The sequence below is a fragment of the Eublepharis macularius genome, chromosome 3, assembly GCF_028583425.1.
Source record: "Eublepharis macularius isolate TG4126 chromosome 3, MPM_Emac_v1.0, whole genome shotgun sequence".
In the NCBI taxonomy this organism is placed as follows: Eukaryota; Metazoa; Chordata; class Lepidosauria; order Squamata; family Eublepharidae; genus Eublepharis; species Eublepharis macularius.
In genome coordinates, this window is record NC_072792.1 from 134,291,426 (window position 1) to 134,317,106 (window position 25,681).

General features: G+C 38.9%; 1 protein-coding gene across 1 annotated transcript; it reads right to left on the bottom strand.

Annotated features, from left to right (window-relative positions):
• Positions 1 to 196: 196 nt before the first annotated feature.
• On the bottom strand, positions 197 to 25,513 carry ZNF654 (zinc finger protein 654). Its single transcript, XM_054973043.1, has 9 exons — positions 25,367 to 25,513; positions 19,548 to 19,693; positions 18,403 to 18,484; positions 16,714 to 16,849; positions 14,293 to 14,495; positions 12,309 to 12,448; positions 9,681 to 9,822; positions 3,506 to 5,792; positions 197 to 1,318 (listed from the first exon to the last, which is right to left on the bottom strand). The coding sequence occupies exons 1-9, from the start codon at positions 25,496 to 25,498 to the stop codon at positions 1,311 to 1,313; spliced, it is 3,276 nt and encodes a 1,091-aa protein (XP_054829018.1). The 5' UTR covers positions 25,499 to 25,513; the 3' UTR covers positions 197 to 1,310.
• Positions 25,514 to 25,681: the final 168 nt, after the last annotated feature.

Genomic DNA, 25,681 nt, shown 5'->3' on the forward strand with positions numbered 1-25,681 from the left:
TTACTTATTAACTGACCTAAGGAAGGGGGAAAAAATTGTGTTAAGAAAAAAGAATTTTCAATAGAATGACAATGAAAATTCTATTTGCTTCTTAGGTCTTTGGGGATTTGAATGCTCTACCCTTTACACTTTTCTTTATTAGTATTTGTGGCCGGGGGGGGGGGGGGTTAAAGCTTCACCTCTCAAGGCACAGTGTGAGTCATTCTTGCAAAGAATCAGTTAGCTAAAAGTTAATTATTGTTTTAGAATTCATTTTTTATCACTGAATCTTATGAAGTGGTATATTTGATTGGAATCTTTCAGGCGAAAAGCAAATGTTCTATAGTGAAAATTCAGTGCTTGTCTTTTTATACTGATACAAATGCAAGTATAAAGCTCATCTGCCAAATATTTTCCACCATAGCATCTGACAATTTACTTTGTATCTTGCTGAATCCTCTTCCTTCTATTGTAACACACACATTATGTAGGAAACTGGCATTTAAAGGCCTCAGCCATACCCATTTCTGAATAATCATTATGCAAAATTTAATTGTAAATCCAAGCTCAAATTAGCTTGCTTCACATCATGGGCACTGCCAATCCATAACCTACATTTGTTAGTACCCAATATAGTATTTGCATGGATTTGAAAGACTGCACTGCAACTGCATTCTTCCTAGATGTCTCCCAAGTCAGATACTAGAAAAAATGGAATTATGGTGCATCCCAGTGTAGTTTTACTACTTTTGTTTGAATTAAATGTGCTTGCATTCTTATTGCATGTCTTGGCCACTTCTGCTTTTTTGTTATGTTCAGTTGTTTGGAAACGGACCACCAAGATAGTCCATGCTAAGAATAATCACTCTCTACAAACAGATCAACTTTTAACTGACCAGTTTTTTTGTGCACACAGGAACATTTAATGTGATGACGCAAAATAATGTAGACAGGCTTCCTTTGAACATGCACAATCAGAAAGAAGTATGTACCACTTGTATATCCTCAGGACATCTCCACTCTGCATGACAACCATACAGCATGCTGCTGCACCGTGATGTTACATGGGGGCTTCATATGGTACCTTGTGGCTTCTGGATAACTGGTACTTTGGGGGCTTTATAACAGTTTTTCTGGACTCAAATTCTGCAGTTCCTACTATCACTTAGTTCTGACTCAAGTGTGCTTTGACTGAGCAAGGTCATGACTTCTTTAGTGACTTCAGACTTCTTTATAATTAAGGCCAACAGGGAAAAAGCAAACTGATGCAAAATATTGTAGTGTTCCATCACAATACTCCTCGAAGTGAGAAGTCCTCTCACAAAATTTGATCAGGCACCTGTAAAAACAGATAATGTTGGTTAGTTTTCTAGACTTCAATTTTACACTTGAACTAAGTTACTTCTATATGAAATGTAGTCTGAAAAAAAATCAACTGTTGCTTGGGCTGTATCATATTTCAAGGCCAGTAACTTATTTACATTCATTTCCTGAAGAAAGCTGAAGTAGGCCTAAACAGCAGCTCAACAAACATACCAAAATCTCAGAAACCCAGTTGAATAATACAATTAAAATGCCCCACTAAATCTTTCAGAAATATAAGTTTACAACATTTTACAGGTGTGTGTAAGAATTATTTCTACTTCTCAGCTTCCTTGATTTTTAACACATGGTTAGGGTACAAGCAATATACCTCTTCCACATGTATTGGGACATTTATAAGAACCAGGTAAACATAAAGACTTAGCAGTCTCATGCCCTCTTGGTGATGAGTAAAGAAAAGAACATATCTGGGCAGATCTGGGCTTTGTCATAAGATCAACTAGATGGAATTCTAAAGCTGGGAAACCACCTCCACACACAACTGTATTCTTGGTGTACAGATTGCCACAGACAGCCCTTCCTCCTCTGAAGTTAATTTCTGACTATAGAATGTGACACAACAGAAGACGTGTTACCCTGAATATCATCAAAAGCCCCAAATTGTTGAAAATTTTGTGGATCATAAAGCATTCTGAACTGGAATAGCTCAAGTGCTACAGGAAAACAAAGCTGGCCCTAGAAACCTACTGTAATCTATTACCAGTCATCTTCCTGTCAAGAAAAGACTACCACATACCACACCATTTGACACTTCAAACAGAATTGAGGGGTAGCACAGAACACACTGCTTGAGTCTCAAAGTTAAAAGCAGCGAGGCCACATCTGAAACTAACTGTACTAACCACAATTATGATCAGGCACAGAAATATGTGAGGACAGTGTCAAAAAAAGCACTCTCCCGTTCTTTGTCCTGTTCATCTCAACAGCCTTTACATACACATTGAACAAAAGAAGCAAGAGGATATCTTGTGTGACAGATAGTCTTTAAGCTCTTATAAGGACCATCCTACCATTCCAAGTATTAGAATGTTACAAACAGGGGACCTGCAAATACTTACACAGGGGCATCTTATTTTCCCCTTTACCCCACTATTTCTTCTGTTTCTTCTCTTGCAGCCCCCCATCACACCTCCCCTTTAACCACTTCCTGGTCTCCTTCCCACTCAGCATCCAATCTGTCTTTATCTGCCCCTCTGTCTTTAGCTTTCCCTCCCTCCCTCTCACTGCTGATCTCTTCTCAGGAAAATTCTGTTATGCAGTGCTGTCTGCCAGTATGGGCTAGGCCCAGGTATGCAAAGCCAACCATCAGGCCACACCCAGGTGTGCTGTGGGGAACCCTCAAAGACTTGGGGGGGCACCTCACTTTCCCATGTCCCCCCTCCCATTACTATTTCCTTTTTGCTTCATCCTGGCAGCCCCCATATCCTCACTTTTCCCTGCTTCTTTTTCTCCTTTCCACCTTTTTCCACCTTTTCTCCTATCTACCTTTTCTCTGATCATCTTCAGCCTATATTTATTTACATCATTTATATCCCCACTTTTCTTTACAATGGAGACCCAATACAGCTTTCTCTCCTCCATTTTATCCTCACAAAACCCTTAGAATGAGAAGGAGTAACTGGCCCAAGGTCACTTAGGCAGCTTCCATAGCAGAGTGGTGACTGGATCCTGGGCCTCCAGTTCCTAGTCTGAAATACCAACCACTACACCACGCTGGCTTTTACAGCATAACTGCTGTTGAACAGTAGCAAGTAGCCAGGCCTGGGCCAGTCATGCAGCCAGTGGCTGCTTCCAGGGCTTGCCACTTCCTCAGTGGCATCCTTCCTCAGATGCCAAAACAGCCATGGAAAAGAGCCTGCCACTTCCCTCATACTAACAGAAGACTAGCAATATTGTTATGGCCACCTAGCAATGGCCATTAAGGACATTAATTTCTTAAGGTGCTGCTTCTATTATTTCGCGGGGTGTGTGTGTGAGAGAGTGAGTGAGTGAGTGAGAATTAGCTATATTGATTGCATTTCTTTCTTTGGACAGAATTTTTTCTTCATTACACTGCATGCTGCATTTATAATCTGTTATTTTGGGCCATCTCTTTTCTAATCTAGAACTATAAACATGAAAACAATAACATTGTAAGACTTACTTTCATCATCTGACTCGAATCCAAAGAGTGTCTGACACTTCTTTTGTGCAAGATGAAGCTCTAGTGCTTCTGAGTTACAGTAGGTGGTCAGGCATTTGTTGCATCTTAATCTCTCTGACTTGCTATAAGTTTTATCTTGCTCTAAATGAGCATCTACTTTGTCCGTCAAAGTTTTTCTACGTTTTGGCATACTAATGTATCGTTCATCAAGGTAACTTGGAGGCAATGGTCTAACATAGGGTTTTGTTAAAATTAATCCATATGAAGTGTTTTCCGTTATCTGATTTGGTTTGGAAGGTGACTGAGAGACTGTGGCAATACTGTTTGGTAGTATATCATTACAGTTAGGTAAAACTGGCAAAGTGGACCCATTTTCTGTCCTTGTGTTGTCAGTCACTTTTCCCAAAGCACTATCTGAAGAAGCCTGTTCCAATTCACTATGCCCATTAACTAATTGGTCACTAACTTTACAGTTCTCAGAATTTGGCTCTATCGCAGGTATCTTTTGGTCTATCAAGTTCACAACTGTAGCAGGATCATCACATGCATTTTCATTCCCATTCTGTATTAGACTGTTTATTTTTTTCTCACTCTGGATATAAGTCTTTGGTTCTGTGGAATCTTTCCTTGCTTTCCAAGTTGGAACCGGCAAGTCTACTGAAGCCTCTTTTTCATTACTGTTCTTTTCTTTTTCTCGGATGCTGCACTGGGATTCCAAAACAATATCTGAAGATTTATTTTCATTGACCTCTTCAGACTGATCAGTTTTGTTTGAATAATGTTGAGCTTCGTGCTCATACAGCAATGAAGGGTCCTCAAAAAGTTCACAGCACTCTGCAAAATTACACTGAGCTTTAAAATCACTGTGACTTTTTGTATGCTCTGCAAGCTCAGTAGACAACTTAAATCTCTGATTACAATTAAAATGTATACAAAAATATGCATTAGGGTATACATGTTGCTTTAGATGATCAATAAAGTGTTGGCAATCTAAAAATTTTCTCTGACAAAACCGACATTTTCCTTTATTTGACTTCATTATATGCTCTTGTACCTTCAGATCTGTAGGATGAGCCTTCCGTGCATGTTTATTCAGAAACCTAATTTTTTTAAAGACTCTAATGCAGCCATTCGCAGGACACTTGAAGTTGCCTGCTTGGTCCATAATGTCTAGGTCATTTTGTGGGCATAATACACCATTTATTCTATGGAGTACTGGGAACTCTTTACTCAAGCTGTTATCACTTTCTGGCAATCCTTCTGTAGTTTCTGGCTCAGGAGTATTATTTGAACAGCTGTCACAACTACCATTTTCAATAATGGTACTTTGATTGCTAACATGATTTTCAATAACAGCCAGTGTAAGTTCAGCATTCTGTGTCTCCTGATCAGTGCTTGGAATGATAGCCTCCATTTCCATATCTTTAGAGCTCTCCAAGTTCCCATTTTCAAGAGGAATATCTGCACCAGAGCAGTTTACTTCATTTGCATCAGGAGTTTTTTGTTCATGAGAAGTAAGAGCAAGTTGACACCTTATCTTCTTGATGTGATTCTTTAAGTGCTTAAGCATTACTCCTTTTTGCCTGAATTTTCTGCGACACATTACACAGGAAAAACTGCCCTTTTTCTGGTGAGCCTGTGCATGTCTCACAATATGACCTCCAAGAAATTCCCTGTTGCATAGCACACAACGGTGCCTAGGTACATTATGATCAATTTTAGATGATCCAAGAGCTATGTGGTTCTTTCTCAAATTACCATGACAGATGGACTGTGCTCCAGAAGGGTCTTCATCTTCTAGCTCTCCATTGCTCACATCTGCTAGACAAGCATGATCACTACGCAGTGCTCGACGTGATAACTTCTGTGTATTAACAGAAGAATGTTCCAGTGTACTTTCATTTAAGTCAACTGATACTTTCTCTCTTAGCAGTGCTAAACAGTTCTGCTTGATCATCAAGAAATTCCAGAACTCGGGATCAAAAAACAAACCCTTTTTCAAAATTGGAAGCAACTCAAAACGCACACGATTCTGAACAGAACTGATTTGTTCATTGTATTCTTCATCTGCATGTTTATACAGATGTTCCACAGTGTAATAGGATTCCAAGGAGCGCTCAAGAAAAAAGATAGAAAGAGCACATATTCTGACAATCTCCAAGTCGTTTGGCAAAAAGTGAGCAATGGTTTTGTATATCAGACACTTCATTTTTGGATCATCACGGAGATCTAACTGGAGAGCACTTCCACATATCTCAACACAAATCTGCAAACCATCCTTGCCAACCTGTGAGAAAGAATAGAAGGTGATTACTCTCAAAGTCATTTCACATCTAGAACATGCAGATATTTCATTCTTCAAAAAATCAAAAGTAGAACATGCTAGAATTCAATTTTAAATTACAGTATTCAAGATTTTGTAACTAAGAGGTAAACATTTTAATTATACATCAGTTCAAGAAAAGAGGTCCACTATACTTATATTAAAAGTGCACCCAATTGAAAGTAATGATTATGATACTAAGTAAACATAAGATACAGCACAAAACTCTGAGTTCAAGGGTATCTGGCACTTCTTATCCTGCCCCCCCACCAAGAAATTTAGCTTCATTTGATTGTTCCTTCCCGTAGGATTGTGAGAACTGCTACCACTAGACTGTGGGTTTACAGTAGTGTCTCAAACATTACAACAGTATACAGGAAATATTAAAAAGGCAAGTACTAGCATGTCTTTTAGAAAGTTAAATAAGATCGAACTGTTTAGGTATCATCAAATTTCCTTCTACAGGTACCATATATATATATATATTTAAAAAATCTGAATAAAAGACAATCTGTCTTAAAAAAAGGTTATATATAAAGGGCCTTTTTCTAAATTACTGTATATAACTGTCCTGACCTGGATAGTTCAGACTAGCCTGATCTCATTAAATCTCGGAACCTAAACAGGATCAGCCCTGGTTACTATTTGGATGGGAGACCACCGAGGAAGTCTAGGGTTGCTACACAGAGGCAGGAAATGGCAAACCACCTCTGAACATCTCTTGCCTGGAAAACCTTACAGGATTGCCGCAGGTCAGGTGCAACCTGATAGCAACTGTAGCTTGCAAACAAATTTAAGAGGGCCCCCTCTTTTTGTTGATGGCAAATGTGGTGGAAGGGACTAATTTCCCTTTCAGGTAAATAGGGCAGTTAATGCCTTTTACTGGATCAATGGCCTAGATGTTGATGTTTGTGATGTAAAGTTTTATATTATTTTTAACAATGTTGGTCAAATTGTGCCTAAATATTTTCTTGCTTTGAGCAACTCCAAAGAATATAAAAAATTTAATAAATAAGAAACCACTGGAGGGAAATATTTTATTTAAATTATACCCTCTTTTATTGTCCTAGACTTAAGGCAACTAAAACCAACAAATAAAACAAAATGTAATTACTATCAACAGGATAAAACAGCACAACCCTTTGAAACAGAACCATTTTGCAAGCATTTCAGAAGTGAAGGTGCTCTCTGCATTCTGGTTAGCCATTCCATAGGACCACTCCTGCCACAGAAAAAGCTTGCAACTTGACTGTTGCCAATGAAATGGGAGTTTATAGGGAGATGTGGTTTGATAAGCATGACAATCCTGGGCCATACAGAACTTCGGAATTGAAACTAGAAGCAAACATAACCAGAATAGGAAATAGAACATCTAAATGAAATGTCAACGCCAGATATGTCTTGCTGCCACATCTTGTATGAATAGAAGCCCTGAGACATCTCCAAAGTCAGCCACATATAGAGCATGTTCCAATATTATGCATACTGTATAGTATAGGCTTCAACTTTTTCTCTAAAAAACTGGGGCCTTTGTCTGTTGTAGGTAAATGGGCTGTGTCAATGATTTTGATTCAAAGTATCACTGGCAGAGATTTATTAATAGACTTGCTCTCTCTTCCCCCTGCACCCACTGAGCATCCTAAAATGCTGCTCTTCGTGAACAGAGGGCAAACAGAGTGGGAGGAGGCAAATCAACAAAAAGCCCACCCATCATGCCAGTTTCTGGAAGTGCCTTACACTGATAGAAAACAACCTTTGAGATCAAGTTCTACATTTTCCACCAAAGATAAACTAAGACTGCATGTGAATTGTGCTTCTCCTTCATACTTCCATGGTGACATCATCATGTGTGTGTTGTCTGTCTCTCTCTCCTGTGATGGGATGTACAAACTAGAGATACAAAGAATCATTTTACTGAGGGGGTACCTCCATTATAATTCATGTAATCTGATAAGCCTCTTTTCCTTAAAGCAATTTTTATGGTAAGGTGGGCAAGTAGTAATAGGGAAAGATTTTTAAAATATGCACTTACCACCTTGGAAACACACAAACACTACAGGAATCCTAGCAACATAAATTTTTGGATAAAGTACAAGCATCCAGACTTCAAATATGGTTTTGAACACATCTTGATCTTATGGTTCTATGCAGTATCACACTTAATTATGGTCAAGAAACATATCTTAATAACCATGGTTAATAATTGGCCACAAGCATGTAAAACTATCATTTGGAATGGGTTTGCCAGTTTTCATTATCTATGATTAAAATTTATTTTTTCATGCTGGACAATCCATGATTAAGGAAGCCTCCCTGCCTCTTTAGCTGCTGCCTGCAAGAAGGTCTCTCCACTGTCTCTTTATGCACTCCCTCTGGTGGCAGGACTTGTTCAGCAAACAATACCATGGCTTTTAAAAACCATTTTAACCAAGATTAAGATAACAAAACAATGGCTATCGTTAGTCGTCGTTAACAACGAATCTGTACCAGTCCTATGTCAGATTTGCTAACTAGAACTGATTTGGATAAACAGTCTTGCCTGCATTTTGCCTATATATTTTATGCCCTTTGTCTGTGAGCTTAATTTTATTCTATCAGTCTTTAATCTAAAATACATTGGCACAAAATGATACTAAATAGTTGTGCATCTGTACTCCTGTATATGTTTTTACTGCATTGTTAAAGTTTTCATATTCTTTTAAATGCTGTTTTAAGGTTGTAATGCCCTGATGTTTGCTGCCTTGGGTGGAAAGGTAAAATCCAACGCAAACGGAACAAACCGTACGTGAAGGAAAAATAATCAAATCAATCTATAACTCAAGCAATAAACCAAGCTGTCAGTCAAAATATATATTAAGTACAGTGAAGAGCACAATATCAAACTTATTTAGGAAAGTATAGCTAAGACACATTTAAAGCATACATTCACAAATAGTAAGCCGCTCTAGAACAACAATTTAAAGGTACAGTTTCCATCCGCAAAATCAACAGTCACTGAAAAAAGTCAGTCCAGAGTAAACGAGGTAAGTGAAAAGGATGTACTGTAAAGCAAATAAATAGTCCTCTTTTTCTTCTTAAACAGCTGTGTGCTAAGTCGTGAGAAGCAGAACGTCCACAGAGACACATGCAGCTGCCTGACAACCAGGCTAAACACCAATTGAATTTCCTGTTTTGACTTGGCTGCATTGGAGCACTTTTGACTTGGCTGCATTGGAGCACCAATTGAATTTCCTGTTTTGACTTAGCTGCATTGGAGCACTTTACTGTGTGATTTACTGTTTACTTTTTTGGTGAGATGTGTTTCCGCCCCTGAGGAGGACTGGACGAAACAACAGGCAAAACAGCCGGTCCTGGTTGTCGGGCGGCTGCACGCATCTCTGTGGACGTTCTGCTTCTCACAACTTGGCACACAGCTGTTTAAGAAGAAAAAGAGGACTATTTATTTGCTTTACAGTACATCCTTTTCACTTACCTTGTTTACTCTGGATTGACTTTTTTCAGTGACTTGATTTTGTGGATGGAACTGTGGCTTACTATTTGTGAATGTATGCTTTAAATGTGTCTTAACTATACTTTTCTAAATAAGTTTGATATTGTGCTCTTCACTGTATTTAACATATATTTTGACTGTCAGCTTGGTTTATTGCTTGAGTTATAGTTTGATTTGATTATTTTTCCTTCATGTACGGTTTGTTCCATTTGCATTGGTTTTTGTCTGTGTGGTGGAGGAGCCTCTGTGTGTATTACTTGGGTGGAAAGGTAGCATAGGAACGTTTAAAAATAACAAGTACTTGCAAACACTCATAAGAACATGTCTAAAACAAATATGTAAAGTAGTACACTACTACTTACTTCATCTTTAATAACTTTCATGAAAGGGAAAATAACTCTTATATTTGTAGCTACTCTTAGAAGGTGGTAGCACTGATCTACAAATGCTTGTTTTGATGGATTAGATTTAAGTTGTAGTTTGCTCCAAATAAAGATCAGCTCCCTGTAAAATAGACAGAATACAGCTTATTAGCATGGTTTACACACACTGTACTTGAAAACGCACAATAATTGTACATGGTGCTAATAATGCTACTAGAAATGCATATTTATTAATATACTAGTAACATACTATAAAACTAAATTTGATTAACGCACATGTGACTGTAACAGATCATTACACCAAAATTCTGCACAGAGGTTTGGAACAAGTCAACACCATTTCGAAGTTAGACACTCCTAAGTATTCTACATGAATGCACAGCAAACCCCGGAAGAAAAAAAAATTCTGAATATTTTCTAAGGTTTGTGTCTAGAAAGCATATAAAACTTTTTTTAAAGCTGCAGATAAACGTAGTAGCAAGCATGTTTTCTTGGCAATGTCTCACTGAAATCTCAATAGCACCTACATTCAACAAAACATGGCTATGACTGAAAGTCAGGACCTGTTGTATGTTTCCTATATGCTCCTTAAAACAGAACCTACTTAATTTCAGTCATTTGTTGGGTTGTATCCTATCAATCAGCACAGCAACATGCTGGTAGAGTCGGATCTTCTCTGCATTCGCATTCCCTCTTCAGCCCCTTTTTGATTTCAAAGAGCTAATGTTGGAGGTCCCAAATAGGCAAAAAGCACTGAGGGGCAGGTGGGTGCAGTGAGGAGAAAGAACTGGCAGAGCTGCCTGCTTCCCTCTTTTGCCAACAATGTCTTAAGAACATTGTGAACACTGGCAGGAGGAGCAAGTGATTTCACCCATTCCCCTGCTCACTGCAGCCCAGCATGACTTTTTGTCCATACAGATCCCACAACATCCAACACTGGCTTCTCTAGAGTCAAAAAAGGAATGTGGTGAAGGTCTGCATCTGCCAGTACAACCTATTAATTGTTTGCGTTTAACCCATTCTATCCTGGACAGCTCAAGGCAAGTAACAATAACCAAAACAATCAAAATGGTTTAACAGTATATAGGTATTTTGATTAGCTGACATTAACTGAATGTTACAACGAACTCAAGATTACAATCAAGAAGTATATTATTTGAAACAACTGAGATCTTTTCCAGAACTTATTTTAGATGTTTGATGGCCACATCCTCTTTGCTTGATGGTAACATTCTTGGGACAGATACCCTGAAAAAGAACTGACATGAAGGTGAGGATACTGACTACCTGTGAGAAAACAGGGACCAAATATTTCTCTCCATCCCCAGCACTAGTCTAACTGGAACTGAAGAGAGGCGCATTCCATTAGCCTGTTCTTTCAGCTATCAAAACAAATGCAAAGTTAGCTAATTTTCCAGTCACTGGAGCATAGTCCAACATTCAAAAATTGAGGGAGATTAGAATTTGCTAGCAAGGTAAAAGAATGCTTCAAAGAGATATTCAAAGAAAGGATATCCTCTTATCCCACGTGTATGTTATGTGCCATCAAGTCGCCTCCAACCTATGGCGACTCTATAAATGAAAGACCTCCAAAACGTCCTATCATTAACAGACTTGCTCAGATCCTGCAAGCTGGAAGATGTGGCTTCTTTTATTAAGTCAACCCATCTCGTTTTAGGTCTTCCTTTTTTCCTACTGCCTTCCACTTTTCCTAGTATTATTGACTTTTCCAGAGAATTTTGTTTTCTCACGATGTGACCAAAGTACAATAACCTATCCCATACACTTTTAATTTCTTCCTGTTTTAGACTTGAGTAATAAGTGCTGGCGACCAAGGTTTGTTCCACCCCAGAAATTTTATGGGTATAGTAAAATCAAACTCTGAATATTAACCTAAGAAACACACAGTTGTAATAAGAACAGTTAACAATATCCTTGTATAAACTGCACACTTTGGTATGATAGCCTAAGAAAGATTTTTCCTGCAAATCTAGGTGGGTTTTACCATATAAAAAGCTTCAATGCTTACCCAGAAGGAGGTAGGGCCTTCTTTTCAGAAAAATTTAAAAATTAATTTACATATTTTCTTTTCTATTACAAAATTACATATGCATGTCAGTTTCATTATTCTGTAAATTGTTCACAAAATCACAGATTTTAATATACTCAAATAAAAAGCACAAGCCAGGAAATGTCTGACGGATAGAAGAGATTTGGAGCCTTTATATTAAACACAACAAATCCATTTCCTATTTCTAGTAGAAGGGGATTATAGCTGCCAACTAAATACTTCGAAGAAAAGTATTTTCTAGGACCAGAGAAAATACAAGTATGCTTTTAAAGTATTTTCAGCACTACAGTCTTGGCAAATACTTTAAAATCATGGAATCTGCAGTAGTAGTACCACTGCAATATGTCCCCACACACTGGGTTATCGTCAACAAATAGGTGTGCATGAAATAATAAAACATACTCATCAAAAGGAGAGAAATCAGAAAGCATCATTTAACTACCACAGGAAAAGATTACAATTCTACCAATTTTTTTATAATAATATTGACCTGCAATCTGTTCAGGAGGCTTTATCACTAGGAATAAGACACTTACCAGATGCAATACATATCTCCTTTTTGGAGGTGTGGAATAAGGAACGACTCACAAAGATACAAGGCTAAGGCAGTCTTCCCTTCTTTTGCAATGTTGCAGATGATCTCGACACCATTCATACACTCGGTTCTCAGCAAATGCTTTAAAACCAAAATGAAGTAATTTTAAGTACCCAAGGCTGAAATGAAGAATACTTTCCTGGAAGTAAGTTCCACTGACTGAAACAGGATTTGCTTCTTGAGGAGAAAAGGAAAGGATAGATAAATAAGTACAAGTATATTAATACTGATCCCTTAGAAATGGAGGCTGGACCCAAACTCCCCCCTTCTGCTTGCACATGAAGGAGTGGCTCCTTTCACCTTCTGCAGCAGATTCCCATGATTTTCTAAGGGCCCCTGACCTTTAGGAGCAGCTTTTCTGAGGTGGGGGGAGGGCACACAGAGAAGCAGCAGAGAGAGGGGAGTCTGGAAAAAATGGTGTATAAGCAGTTCTGAAATTTTTTTAACCCAATTTTTATATTTAGTTAAACCACAGCGAAGATCTATTTTTTTTTATAGAATAGCAAGATAAAATACTAACACAAATTCTAATGTTAAGATGACATTACTACAAATACTTCTATCAAACGTGAAAGCCAAATGTCTTTAGGGGATGATGGGAAGTACTGTACAGGAATTTACAGTGACAAGTTTTAAAATATGAGATTTCTAAATAAAAAATATTTGAACACTAGCAATTTTGAAATAACTATTTTTATCTGTGTGAAGATGTGCCAAGACACACTCCATAACAAAGGATAAATATGTTAAACTTTGTAATATTGCTACTTATAGAGAGAAGCACAGCCGAAGGAAGCAAACAAATTGAACATGACTTTAGGTGATAAACTGAGATTCATTTTCAGTTTGTATCTTTCGACTGTTCTACATAAAAGCTAATTATTGCTATGTAGTAGAATTTGTTACCTAAGTACTTCATTTGCTACATGTTTTGGAAAGTGTTTGGTACTTTTGGTAGATTTCTAAGGAAGTCAATGTAAGTCACACACACAGTCTGTGTACAGATAGTAAGCAACTCTTTAGAGATTTCAAGTGCTATTAGTTATCACAGCCTATAATATATACATTTTTTCCCTGTCTCAATGTGATCTTTGGTCAAACTGGTTTTGGAGATTTCTACAGTGTTTCAAGAACAAGCTGAACCTAACAGGCAAAGCTAAGACAGCACTGTTGCAACAGATGACAGCCAAGGAATCTCTCAAGCCTGTTTATGAGTAATATTATCCCAGTCTGCAGTGTCTGAGACTTCTTAAGTTTTAAACATTTATTTTAGTTACATATAAAAGATGAACTTTCACCAATGTAGCCCTTCAAAAAGAAAAACTCAAAAATACACTACAAGGCTGTTTCTTATTCAAAAAGATTTTTTTGCTTAGGAGTAAAATTAATTCGACTAAAAGCTGCCTACAATCTTCTCTCATAAATTTAATCACTTGTTGTAAGAACAGGCCCTAAGTCTCTTCACCTGATACATTTGAAATAATCATCAACCTGGATCACTGCTAATTCTATGGCAGCATTAAAGGGACAATAACCTCTACTGCTCTTCAGAAACTATCTTCAGTACACAACTGTAGCAATATTTAATGTAGAAGACTGTTTCACAAAGGTATCTTATTGAATGCAAACAATCACAAAGGGACCTCCATTTGTGGAAATATTTCCTTCCACATTCTTCCCCCTGCAACCCCGTCCCTCAATTCCTGATGATTTGGGGACTTTAGAGAATGGCATGAAACACAGCATGGGTGGCTGTAGTTTTTTTTTTGGGGGGGGAGGGGGTCAGCAGATATTACACTCCTTTTGCATGAGCAGCACTGTGTTTCATTATTCTGTTTTGGTGGTATATTCATAAAAAGGCATATAACTTTCCTTTATAAACACAAAAAGCAGCATCACTAAACAAAAAATACTGAAGACAGTACCTCTTGAAATATCTTCTTTTCCAGTGATGACATAGAAAGACACATGAAAAATGCTTGATGGAAATATAGGTCTTTGCTAATTTCAGGATGATTCATGCAAGATTTGATGAGAGACATTGCTTCTGGGATGCGTTCACAGGCAATAAGGTATCTGGCACGCAATTCAAAGAAGAGTGGATTTTCAGAACTTAAGTATTTGTTAACTGGTAAAGAAAAGGAGAGAAATAATTAACTTTTAAGATCTGTGTAATTAAATTAATTTATAAACAAACGGAGTACCTTTTAAGTTTAATGAAAATTAGGCAATTAGAAAAACTATACAAGACCACTTTTCTTAGAAACATAAAAAGATAGTAGAATCAATTAAACAATATCAAGACAAAACATAATATGGCAAATGCCCCAGAAGTTAATAACCCCACTGTAACTAATGGAAAGTCCTCTAGATCAAATTCACTTGGAGTGTGCAAGCCCAAAAAATTCGGGTTTCCCGCTTCGTAGCCGCACAGAAAGGGGCATTTAAACCCCTTGACCCGAAGCGATATGAATCGCTTCGGGAAGCTTTGATTCGGGGTTTCTGAATCGAGCCCAGCATGCTGGGTGTGATTTGGAAATCCTGAATCATTGTGAATCGGGTCCAATTCAGGTACTTTACCTGAATCCAAATCCTGAATTGCACTCCCCTAATTACTATGTTTTCAGCTGTACTTTACTCTGAGTTCCTATGCTAGCAAAGGCTTCCCATTCCCTTGAATGCTACAGGAAGACCTGTTTACACAATGGGGACATGCACAGGTGTCGAGGTTGTTTTTTTTTAAATAAATGAGTAAAGTAGGAAGTCTTCAGGAATTACTGAATTTTTACATCAACACCTTCACAAATATAAACCGCTACTAGGCTAGTTGTAATGGCTTAGATCCTAACTAGGTTTTCTGCTGGTCGAAGGCGCTTCTTCTACAGGGAAAGGTAGGGGAAATTTTCACCAATCTTTTTCTTCATTTTAACCTTGTAAAGATCCACTTTATCACCCACACTCTTCTTGGGAGTCCACTGGCCCTGGGGCTTACAATTTTTGTGGTAAGGTAAAGCAAGAATGTTAGCTTCTGTGAGCAGTGCTCTAATCACATCAGGTTAGGACCTAAAGTATTGTGTTGATGTCAGAGTTCATATCAGACATTACTCATCTGGCAAATATCAATTCCATCCTCTTTGGTCCATTACCTCAACTAAAACTCCCTCAACTTACAGGGGAGTGAGGGGCAGTAGCATCCATAAATTGGTTGCAGCTCCCTGAATGCTACTTCTGTCTTCTCAGACTATTTAATTTATTAGATTTCTTGTCTGCTCTCCCCACAAACGTGCTCAGGGCGGTTTACAACATTATATAGTAGTACAATAAAAACAAAAATATACAGTAAAAGATAAAATACACAATAATTCCAATACAAAAGTTAAAACCACAATCTAAGATGCAGCATGTGATGGTTTACCATAATACATTCCACACATCAGTATCATGGAGGTTGGGCAGACAGGTCACCAGAATGTAAAATGAGTGGGCCAAAGGCCGCAGCAGAGAGGCCAATCAGGCAGTTCGCCCATACCTCAAGCACCACCATAGGCCTGGCGGAACATCTCCGTCTTACAGGCCCAATGGAACTCTAACAAGTCATGCAGGACCCTAGTCTTGACAGAAAGAGAGTTCTACCAGGCTGGAGCCAGGGCCAAAAAGGCCCTGGCCCTAGTTGAGGCTAGGCAAATGTTCTTGGAGCTAGGATCACCAGAAGTTGTCAGCAGAATGAAGTACCCTCTGAGAATATATGGCGAGAGACGGTCCTGCAGGTATGTTGGTCCCATGAAACCTCATGTTTAACCATGACACTCCTGAGGGGGGCACATCAAACAAAACAAGTGACAGGAGATAACCCTGGGGCTGGTCACATTTGAAATTGTCATCAATGACGCAGCCATTCATCACTAATGAAGTTCAGACTTGTAGGCAAGGTTTAAACTGGCAGTTTCAGAGTGAAGGAATATCCTTCAGCTACCAAGACAGCAGCCCACAGCCAGTGAAGTGAAGCTGCAAGATACAATATCACCAGAACGGCCAGCTGTCTTGCATCTAAAGTCAGCAGCAGGCCATTTTGTGACCTGGAAGTCAAGCTATAGGATTCAAGGAGTGTACAGAATGTCCCAAGTTGAATCTCTGGCATCTACAGGTAAAAGGGTAGGTGATGTGCAAAGACCTCTACATAAGACTTTGAGGAGCCACTGCCGGTCTGAGTAAATAATACTGAACTTAATGGGCTAATGGTCTGATTCAGTATAAGGCAATTTCATGTGCATTGATGTGATAGAAAGTCAGGATATGAGATCAGTAGTAACTAGTACTCTATGTTATTTACATCAAAGGATTAATACCTAACTCCTGAGAAACCAGCTTTGCTTTAAGAATAGCTTGTAATACTGGATCTTCCCAAGGTCCTCCATCTCTGATAATTCGAGTCACCAACTCCAAGTTAGCATTTCCATATCTATTTAAGAGGTTCTGACATTCCTACAAATGAAATATTAAACAGCTTTACAAACTAGATCAAACTTTTCTCTAGTGAATCAATACATAACATGCTTACATGAATAGAAACCAAATTTACAAAGTTATAGCTCATAAAGCAGTTGGAGATATGAGTGCCACATATAGCTCTGTTAAGAGTTTTCTGTAGCTCCCATCCTACCACACTGCCTGGCCAGCACAAGTCCCAGCCCCCTCTCCCCAAGATTGATTTTCAGATTTCTCTTTCAGCAGCACTGGAAAGTTTCTTTAGTGGAGGGGGGGGGGGCGTGCATGGGAAGTGTACCTCTACAGCCAACATACATAGTCAATAGTAAAGGAAGCAGTGATCATACAAAACAGTCCCCTAGACTGAAAAGTTGGCTGTTCCTGAGTACAGAGTTAAAAGCCAACCATAGTTATACATGATAACATACTTTCATGAGATCCATGCTCAAATGGGCCTGCTTAATTTTTGCTTATAAAACTCTATAAAGTGGCATTTACATTGATAGCATGCTGTCAATTCTACTAATGTACTCGGTAGTCTGTGATGATCAATACAGCATTGAAATGGGACCATCCACAAAATAGGAGTTTCTGCATATGCGGAGAATCCCCATGCATACAGAAAAATAATTATGTTTTAAATGATAACAATCTAACATTTTAATTGGTTGATATTTTGACTATAAAAAAAAGATCTCTGCAATGTGCTGATAATCACAGAGGATGTTCACTGCAACCGAGAGCCACAAAATGCTGAGGGCAATTAAACACTGGTTTAAGATGGTGTTGAAGTAGTGGAAAAAAAAGATGACTGCTTAAGCTCCTACTCGCTTATACCATCTGAGAGAGCAATATTAGGATCATGGAGGACAGAAAGTGCCTGCAATCCTAATTCCCCTGCCCCAACCAGGACACTGCAAGTTCTGTTTACTTTGAAGCTAAGGGTGGTATCCAATGAACTATGAACAAAGCTCTACTTACAGAACATATATTTCCTGCCTTCGCATGTCTTCTACAAATTCCTGCATTACCAAAACAAGCTGTCAGGAACAGTGCTAGCTACAATTCAGGGAGGCTGTAGCTTATGTGAGAAATCCACAAAAATTGCAGATCCTTCCTTGCATGAGTGGAAGTGCTTTCCATTCATGCAAATGCACCTTATGATGCAACCTTAAGAGTCCTAAGAGAAGAATGACTTAGAAAGGGAAGAAAAGTTACCCTCCCTAAACTGAAATGAGACATTTTTATTCATAAAATCCTGGAACGATAAAGAAAAATATGGTGATTGATGTAATAAAACATACATTCCCCACTCCCCACCCCAAACTCCCCTATACAGCACAGGCAAGGAGAAGTAAAACATCTTCTCACTGCCACTTTTGTGAAGCTCATGTTCAGGACTAGGAAGCAACTTCCCATTCATCTATCCCCAAACTCAGAGCAGTTACACTCTGTTAGACTAACCAAGCAGGAAGATTACTGACAGGCTACCAATTCTTAAATAATAGTAATAATCAATGCTATTTCCCAGTCATAGTAACTGAAATTACCTGAATTGACCCTAGAATGTCTTTTAAAGGATCTTCGTAGAACTCATCCTTTCCAAAGAACAGGAGCAACTCAAAAAAACTCCTAGAAATCAAAGCAACTAGGAGTCAGACACCAAACAAAAATTACTGCAAAATATTTCACAACTCTTTTTTCCTTCTGAAAGTATAGAATCCCCAAATGGGAGACTAGTGTGCCGCAATTCCTTTGCATAATAATTGCATCCATATTGTACCAGAACACTGGCATGATAGGCTTTCACTGATCTACTCAAACAGGATGGGGGTTGCCACATTCTGCACCATCCGAAACTTCCGATTTCCAAGTGCTGCTACACAGAGCATTAAAGAGTCTAAGCAATGAGGTAAAACTCTCTCACACATATTTTTAAATACATTTTAAATAAATTATTCACTCTCCTCTCCCATATCACAGGGCTTTATATAATATTAATTCAGTCTTGCCTAGATATAGTTTGAATCAGTTCACTACATACAATCCTCAATCAAGAATAAAGATCACGGGAAAAGTGTAATTGTATAAATCTACTACTAAATCAGATTAAAAAATGAGTGCGAGATTATGAGAAAGTGTAGACAAGAATACTTGTGTTCATCCCAACTTTATCAATCAACTTCAGGAGTATATGGTTTGTTACAAATTGCTACCTGTGGAATGGTCGCTCTAGCAATAAACTTTTCATGAACTTGGGAAGCAATGGACTAAATTAATCTTGTCTGCAACATATTGATACAGAAGACTGCCCTTGAACTTTAACTGCTCCAATGACTATGAGTTATCCAGAAAATTACTATAAAACTCTTAATTTTTATTTATTTATTTATTCACTTTGGATTTCTATTCTGCCCTCCCTATGGAGGGCTCAGGACGGATTATAACAGTTTAAAAACGTAAGAATTAATTTATACAGTTAAACCCATAAATAGATTTAAAAGAAAATTTAAAAGAGAAAATCACTCATAAAATACACCCTAATTGAAGTCAGATGGCGGCAATTGATAGGCAGCAAGCACAGCTTGATAAGATAAGGTGGTGGACATCCCTAGTAGGAAGGAATTCAGGTTTTACATTCTTCTCTGGTTTTTGTTTGTTCGTTTTTAAGAGGACGCATCGAAGATTTACTTACAAGGCTAGGCTACTGAGCACATACTGTACATGCTCACATTCAGTCGGGAATGATACACATGCAGATGTGAAACAACAGAGTGCTGTCTGAAGCACTTGAAGCTGTGGTAAAGGAACCTGACATCTTCCAGCATAGTCTTCAACAACCTATGTAAAAGAAAGTTTAAAATTAGTCATAAGTAGTTTATAAACTAGATGAAAGAACTCCCAACAAATTCTACAACCAAGAAAACATCTTCTGTAATTTAACTAACAGAATACTAGTCCATTTGGGGCAATTAAACTATTACAGATAACTTAAATACTATATAACTGTCAATGGTCACCATATGGGGGGGTGCGCTAATAATATCCTCTACACCACTTGGTCTTTGTCATCCTGACTTTTTGGGCTTCCATGAGATCTCATTACCCATCTGTATGGGCATACAACTACTTTGCTATTTCAAATATTATTTTACAAACATATACAATATTAAAAAAACCACCCTATCACATCCGCAACTTTTAGCAAGTAACAAGAAAGATAAAATAAGTAATATGTTAGTAAGTAGAGGAAAAAGAGAAAGAAGGGCACCACATATGAGATGCCTAAACTCAGAACTAATGGAAGTATGCAAGTTTGGTCAACAACATTAACCAAATTGCTCAGAGTTCAGAGCTAGCGAGCCTCAAGACAGGTAAGCTGCCTACCTGCCTTGCAGACAAAATTTCAGTTATGGATGAAAGTTTGTTTTAATAAAGCAACCACAAAAAGTATCAAAAACTTTAAAACTTTTAACAAGTTCACAATCTAGTTCACATACATATTCTTACATAGTATCAACCCTGCTACTTATTTTTGTTTGAAAGAATTAATACGGTCATTCTTATGTGCAGACCATTACTGGAAAACACAAGTTCCCTATGCACATGTGATTCTACATGCACAAATCCTTTTGCCAGTTTGTCAAGCCTTGGAAATCATTTTATTGCTATATATAAATGGTAAAACAAACCCTTACTGTTTAAGTGCTTAATATTTTTCATCCCTAGTTGAGAAGTTAAGCACAACTTCAAAAGGTGACATCATCAAGGTTCTGGGGGTGTGGGGACTCTGTCTGCACCACTTCTAAATTTATTTATTTATGTCATTTATAGTCCACCTTTCTCACTGAGAATTCAGTCCTGATATTAGAAGTGAAATTTATGTAAGGAATCTCACATGCCTTCTAATTTTATTTATTACATGTACGAACACTTCATTGTTCCATTCCTTCACTCCCCACTGTGGCAGCCACTGGAACTAGAAAGGGTCAAAATGTGGGCTTTTGGAGAGCAAGGTGATAGTGGACAGAGAGAAGAAAACTACTGCAGTCTTTGGCATTCTTTAAGCCAAGCTACAAGTGACTTTTTCCATGTGGAAGTGTTCTTCCATGTGGAGAACATGTGATTGTTCTTGCAAGTTTTCCTGGGAAGGGAAGTCCAAGTGTCCTTCCCCTCTCTGTTAGAGTCGCTGCCTGAAGAGCCAGAGAAAGCCGGTGGCAGCAGCAACTTTTGCAAATCATTCCTCCAGTCACAATCCTGCTGGACAAGAGGACTCCCATGCCCTCATTCCAGTTTTTCTCCAGGAGCTCAGGAGCAGGGGAAGGGCATGTTAGAGCAGCAGCAGGTTCTTCGTAGAATGCTATGGCTTGAGATTTATGCCGTACACATGTATATTCCACATAATTTTTCTCTGAAGCTCCCATTAGGCTGAACAGCATTCATCTGGTCCAGCTCTTAATGTAAATGGAAAACATGCAGGAGAGTCTGTTCCCCCCCCCCAAAAAAAGTACATTTATAATCATCTTGTAACAGAACATAATGGCTGTCAGAGATGCGCTCAATTGAGACGATTTTATAAAATCCCTGATCATCCCAGCAACACCATGATTAGGAAATGGGATAGATGGGCAATGTCTCCAAGATGACAGGCAGAAGCCTACCAGATACAATTTGGGTGATCTCGTGAAGGTCAACAGAACACCATGTTTAGCCCCACAAACTAACTTTTTTCAAAAGTATCTCAAACACACAAAACGAGGCAAGCTTGGTGTTAGTTCCATGCCATTCAGCATACAGAAGACTAGATATCTTGTGTGCATGTGTGTGTGAGAGAAAATGTATCCATGTAAACTAAAGGGAAAAAGCATAAGTAGGTTGTGGTAACTTTGAACCAATCTTCACAGTGAAATACAAACATCTATCTATCTTATGCTATTAGAAACTGGCAACCAGTTACATTATCAGAGAAAGACTACAGCATTCTATTTCTAGAAGAGCCACCACATTTTTTTTAATCAACTTTTCTATATTTCTGGTCTTCAGAGAAAATGGCTAAAAAACTAAGTGCAATTTCTTCTTTTGTCATAAGACCAGAGAAGACTTTGTACATCAAACGCCAAAAATATGATTAATTGAGGATGTTCTTGCTTTCAGATTATCATTCAAATGCTTTGGTTTGTCTTTTCAATTATGTAAAGAACTGAGCACCAGACAGAAACAAGAAATAGTTTTAAATATGCCAATTAAAATATTATTTTCAAGACACTGGAAAACAACCAATTCGAACAAAATAGTAGTTGATTATACTCTGACCAGGATAGCCCAGGTGAGTCTAATCTCAGAAGCTAAGCAGGGTCAGCCTTGGTTAGTAATTGGATGGAAGACCTCCAATGAAGACCAGCGTTGCAGAGGCAGGCAATGGAAAACTACCTCTGTTAGTCTCTTGCCATGAAAACCCCACCATGGATTGGCCTAAATCAGCTATAACTTGAGGGCACTCTACACCACCACCAGTAGCTGATTAAACTATTGGATATTATAAAATGAAGGTGTTAACCACCTGAGTCCTGTCTCAAAAGTAATTTCAGAACTCAGGAAATATGAAGTTAATGGACTTTTAAAATATGTAATAATTCATATTTGCAAATGGCCTGAAGAATATTAAAAATAATATGAACACTGAGTTCTTAATTACAAATGTAGCCCTTCTCCTACAGACTGTTACCAGTTAATATCAGTAATGTACAAATACTACCTACTTAAAGATAGTTGCCACTTCACATCCAACTGCTAAACCAGAAGAAACAAGTCTATAAAGATGAGCACACTATTTTCCAATTAAGTCAGAGGAACTACAGTCACTACAGGTCACCGGAGAAAGGAATTATAGCCATGGACACAGCCTGACTTTCTTCAGTTCTATTTCAATCTTCCTTTCTGGTGCATTTATGCCCTTGACTCCTTCTGGTTTAAGACATTTCGCTATTAAAGAAAAGGCTTTTTTAAAAAAAACTTTCTGCATAGTAACCCTCCAGGCTTTACATAACCACACACTTCTCTTATGCCAAGCATCCTCTTATACAAGTGCTACTTAAAAACTAATACATAAAATTATATGTTTCTTCATCCTGTATCTCAAATTAACTAAATTTAGCAAGATATTTTTCAGTTTGGTATCTCTGTAGTTCCTTTTCATATCAGCTAGAGAAATGTTCTTAAATTTATATAAAAGACTGCAAAAGTGGAAAATATTCAGGCAAGTTGTTCTATAGAGAAGCCTACTCATAGGATACCTTATTCGACAAGGCAAAACAAGCTCTGAGTGCAGAAGAATAACCAAACAGAGAAAAGGGAGACACAAAACAGATACAATTAGAAAAGTAGATAAAAAAGATTTCCATGATTTCCTGATGCTAACTACATTTACTTGCAATTGTTTTCATTGAAGCATACTTCCAAGAATGTGTGCACTTGGCTTGGAACCTTCAGAATACGGACTGGTTTTTTCCCCCATCCAATGCAGCCTGTCCAGCACAACAAGTTTAGTGAAGAATGGAGAGCATTTTACCATGTGCTTGAATCTAGGGCTTTATCAATGAAAAGGAAACATTCCATGACAGAGTTAACATGCCTGTTCTTAACCCTGTTAAATTTCACTTTGGAGAAATGCTCATTCTAGTTACCAGTGATAACTAAAAAAAATGGTGAAAGCACTTTGGAAACACAATAAACTGCAAAATTCTATCACATTTGGATCTTCTACCCAATGACTGTTGTAAAGTTCCTCTGCTGCAATTAACAAAATATTTTTCTTCAGGAAAAATGTTCTATGAGCAAATTTTACCAGATCACAATCCCTTAAAGCATATGAAAAAACTGCATACATAAGCCAAATGTTTGCAAATGTCTTAAAATCTCAACAGTGAAAAAAAGTTATGATAACATTTTTATTTGTACATACTGGAAAGAGACACACTAACAGTGTGAACTCCATAATAACCCTATATGAGCCTAATGTTATATTGCCACCAATGTTTACTGCAAAAACTGTAAGATTATTGAGGATTTTTTTGTACATACATTAGTCTGCAAGTCAGAAACAAGCAATAACAAAAGGTAAAGAATTGTCAGTATAAAAAGTAAAGCCTTAGGTTGGCTTCATTTGTATGTAAGAACAACTGAATTAAAAAAGGGAAACATGTTAGTAGAATGCAATTGTACAGACAAAAAATAAAAAACTTAAAAACTAAGTTTTGCACAAAACACTGACTAATTAATATTACAAAGTCAATTCAAAGTAAATTACAACAAGGCAAGATATATAACAGTTATTCAGCACCTTTAATATGTCTTAAATACTTTGCATACTTGATCACAGTAATCTAACCTAGGTCAGTATTGTTACCTCCTTAATCTTTGCTAAGAATTGAGACAATGCACACAGAAGAAAAAAAATGTTTTCTCATACAGATTTTTACCTTAACAAATGTGAGTATATGAAACATATCCAACTTAAGCAAACAACCCTATGGGCTGATCAGAAATCAAAATGTGGCGAAAGCAACAACAATTTCTAAATAACATGCTCCTTCGCTGACTTATGTCAAATACCTTTAAAAGATATGTATCACGTTCCTGAAACGTGGCTGTAAACTAAACCGCCGTTACCTAAGAGCAAGTGTCACTGTACAAAGCGGGTCTTACGTCCGAGGAGACATGCCGAGGCTTAGTCTACTAGCGTCACAAGACACCCAGCCGCCTTCAGCACCAAGAAGAGCTTACTAAAAGCAGGCTCGCCGGCCAAGGTTCCTCCCCTTACTCCGCTCTCCCGGCAAACTTTCCCCGTCACTCCTGACAACTCAACCTCTCAGCCCGAAGCAGGGCCAGCTCTGCGCGTGAGCGAACCGAGTTCATTGCCACGGTTTTGTTTACCTCTCTTTGACCCCCTCTTTTCTTTCCATGAAAAGGCCACGACGGCTCTTCTTGATAAAATGAGAGGTTTTCCCAGGAGGCCCAGCCTGCCTTTCCGACAGGAATATCCAGGCTTGCTCTCACCTCCACGGAGGCTGGCGCACCGGGAAGGAGAACCAGCTGTGTGGAGAACCCCTTTCCCTCCACTGGGTGTCCAGCGGTAACAGCAAGAAACTTCATCTGAGGTAACCACCTCCCCCTCCCCCTCCCCCGGCGAAGGCAACTAGAGGAGAGCGGCGAACCCAGCGAAGATAGCTGGCGAAGAGAAGCGACGCAGGGAGAGAAGCGGCTCTCCATTCCCCACAGCCTAAGGGGCGATCCTTGCCCGGCCCACCCCAGGCAGCAGCGAGGAAGAAGAAGAGAAGTGAACTAAAACCCAAGGCAGCCCAGAGGGAGCTGGGGCGCCGCTTCCCTCCCTCCGCAGCCTCCTCGCTCTGCCTTCTCCGCCCCCGAGGGGCCCCTATGCGGTCCCCACCCGAGGCTTCGTTCGCCGCTTTCTCCCCCCCACAGGTGTCAACCGAGGGGGCGGGGCCAGGCGCTCACCTGGCAGAAGCGGTAGCAGTAATACTGGCTGCTTATGGCGGGAGACAGGCCAGGGGGGAGGCGCGGCCCGCCAATGGCCTCGAGCTCCTCGACGAGCCGCTCCGACTCCTGGTCGCTCTCGTCTTCCGCCATGCTGCTCCGGCCGCCCTGCGCGTACCGAGCTCCAGCTCCCTCCCCCCGCCCCCGACTCACCGGATAGCCCGCCTCCACGGCCGAGTTATTCAGTTCCGGCACCACCCCCCTCGGCACGCTCTCACTGGCAAATTTGCTTGTCAATCAGACGGCGGGCCCGCACTCCGTACTCTCCATCCTCTT

Coding starts and splice junctions, on each gene's coding strand:
- ZNF654 (XM_054973043.1), bottom strand. CDS start 25,498: ATGGCGGAAGACGAGAGCGACCAGGAGTCGGAGCGGCTCGTCGAGGAG. Junction 14,496..16,713: donor GCTGGTTTCTCAGGAGTTAG/GTATTAATCCTT, acceptor TTTCTTTACCAG/TTAACAAATACTTAAGTTCT. Junction 12,449..14,292: donor AAAAGAAGATATTTCAAGAG/GTACTGTCTTCA, acceptor TTGGTTTTAAAG/CATTTGCTGAGAACCGAGTG.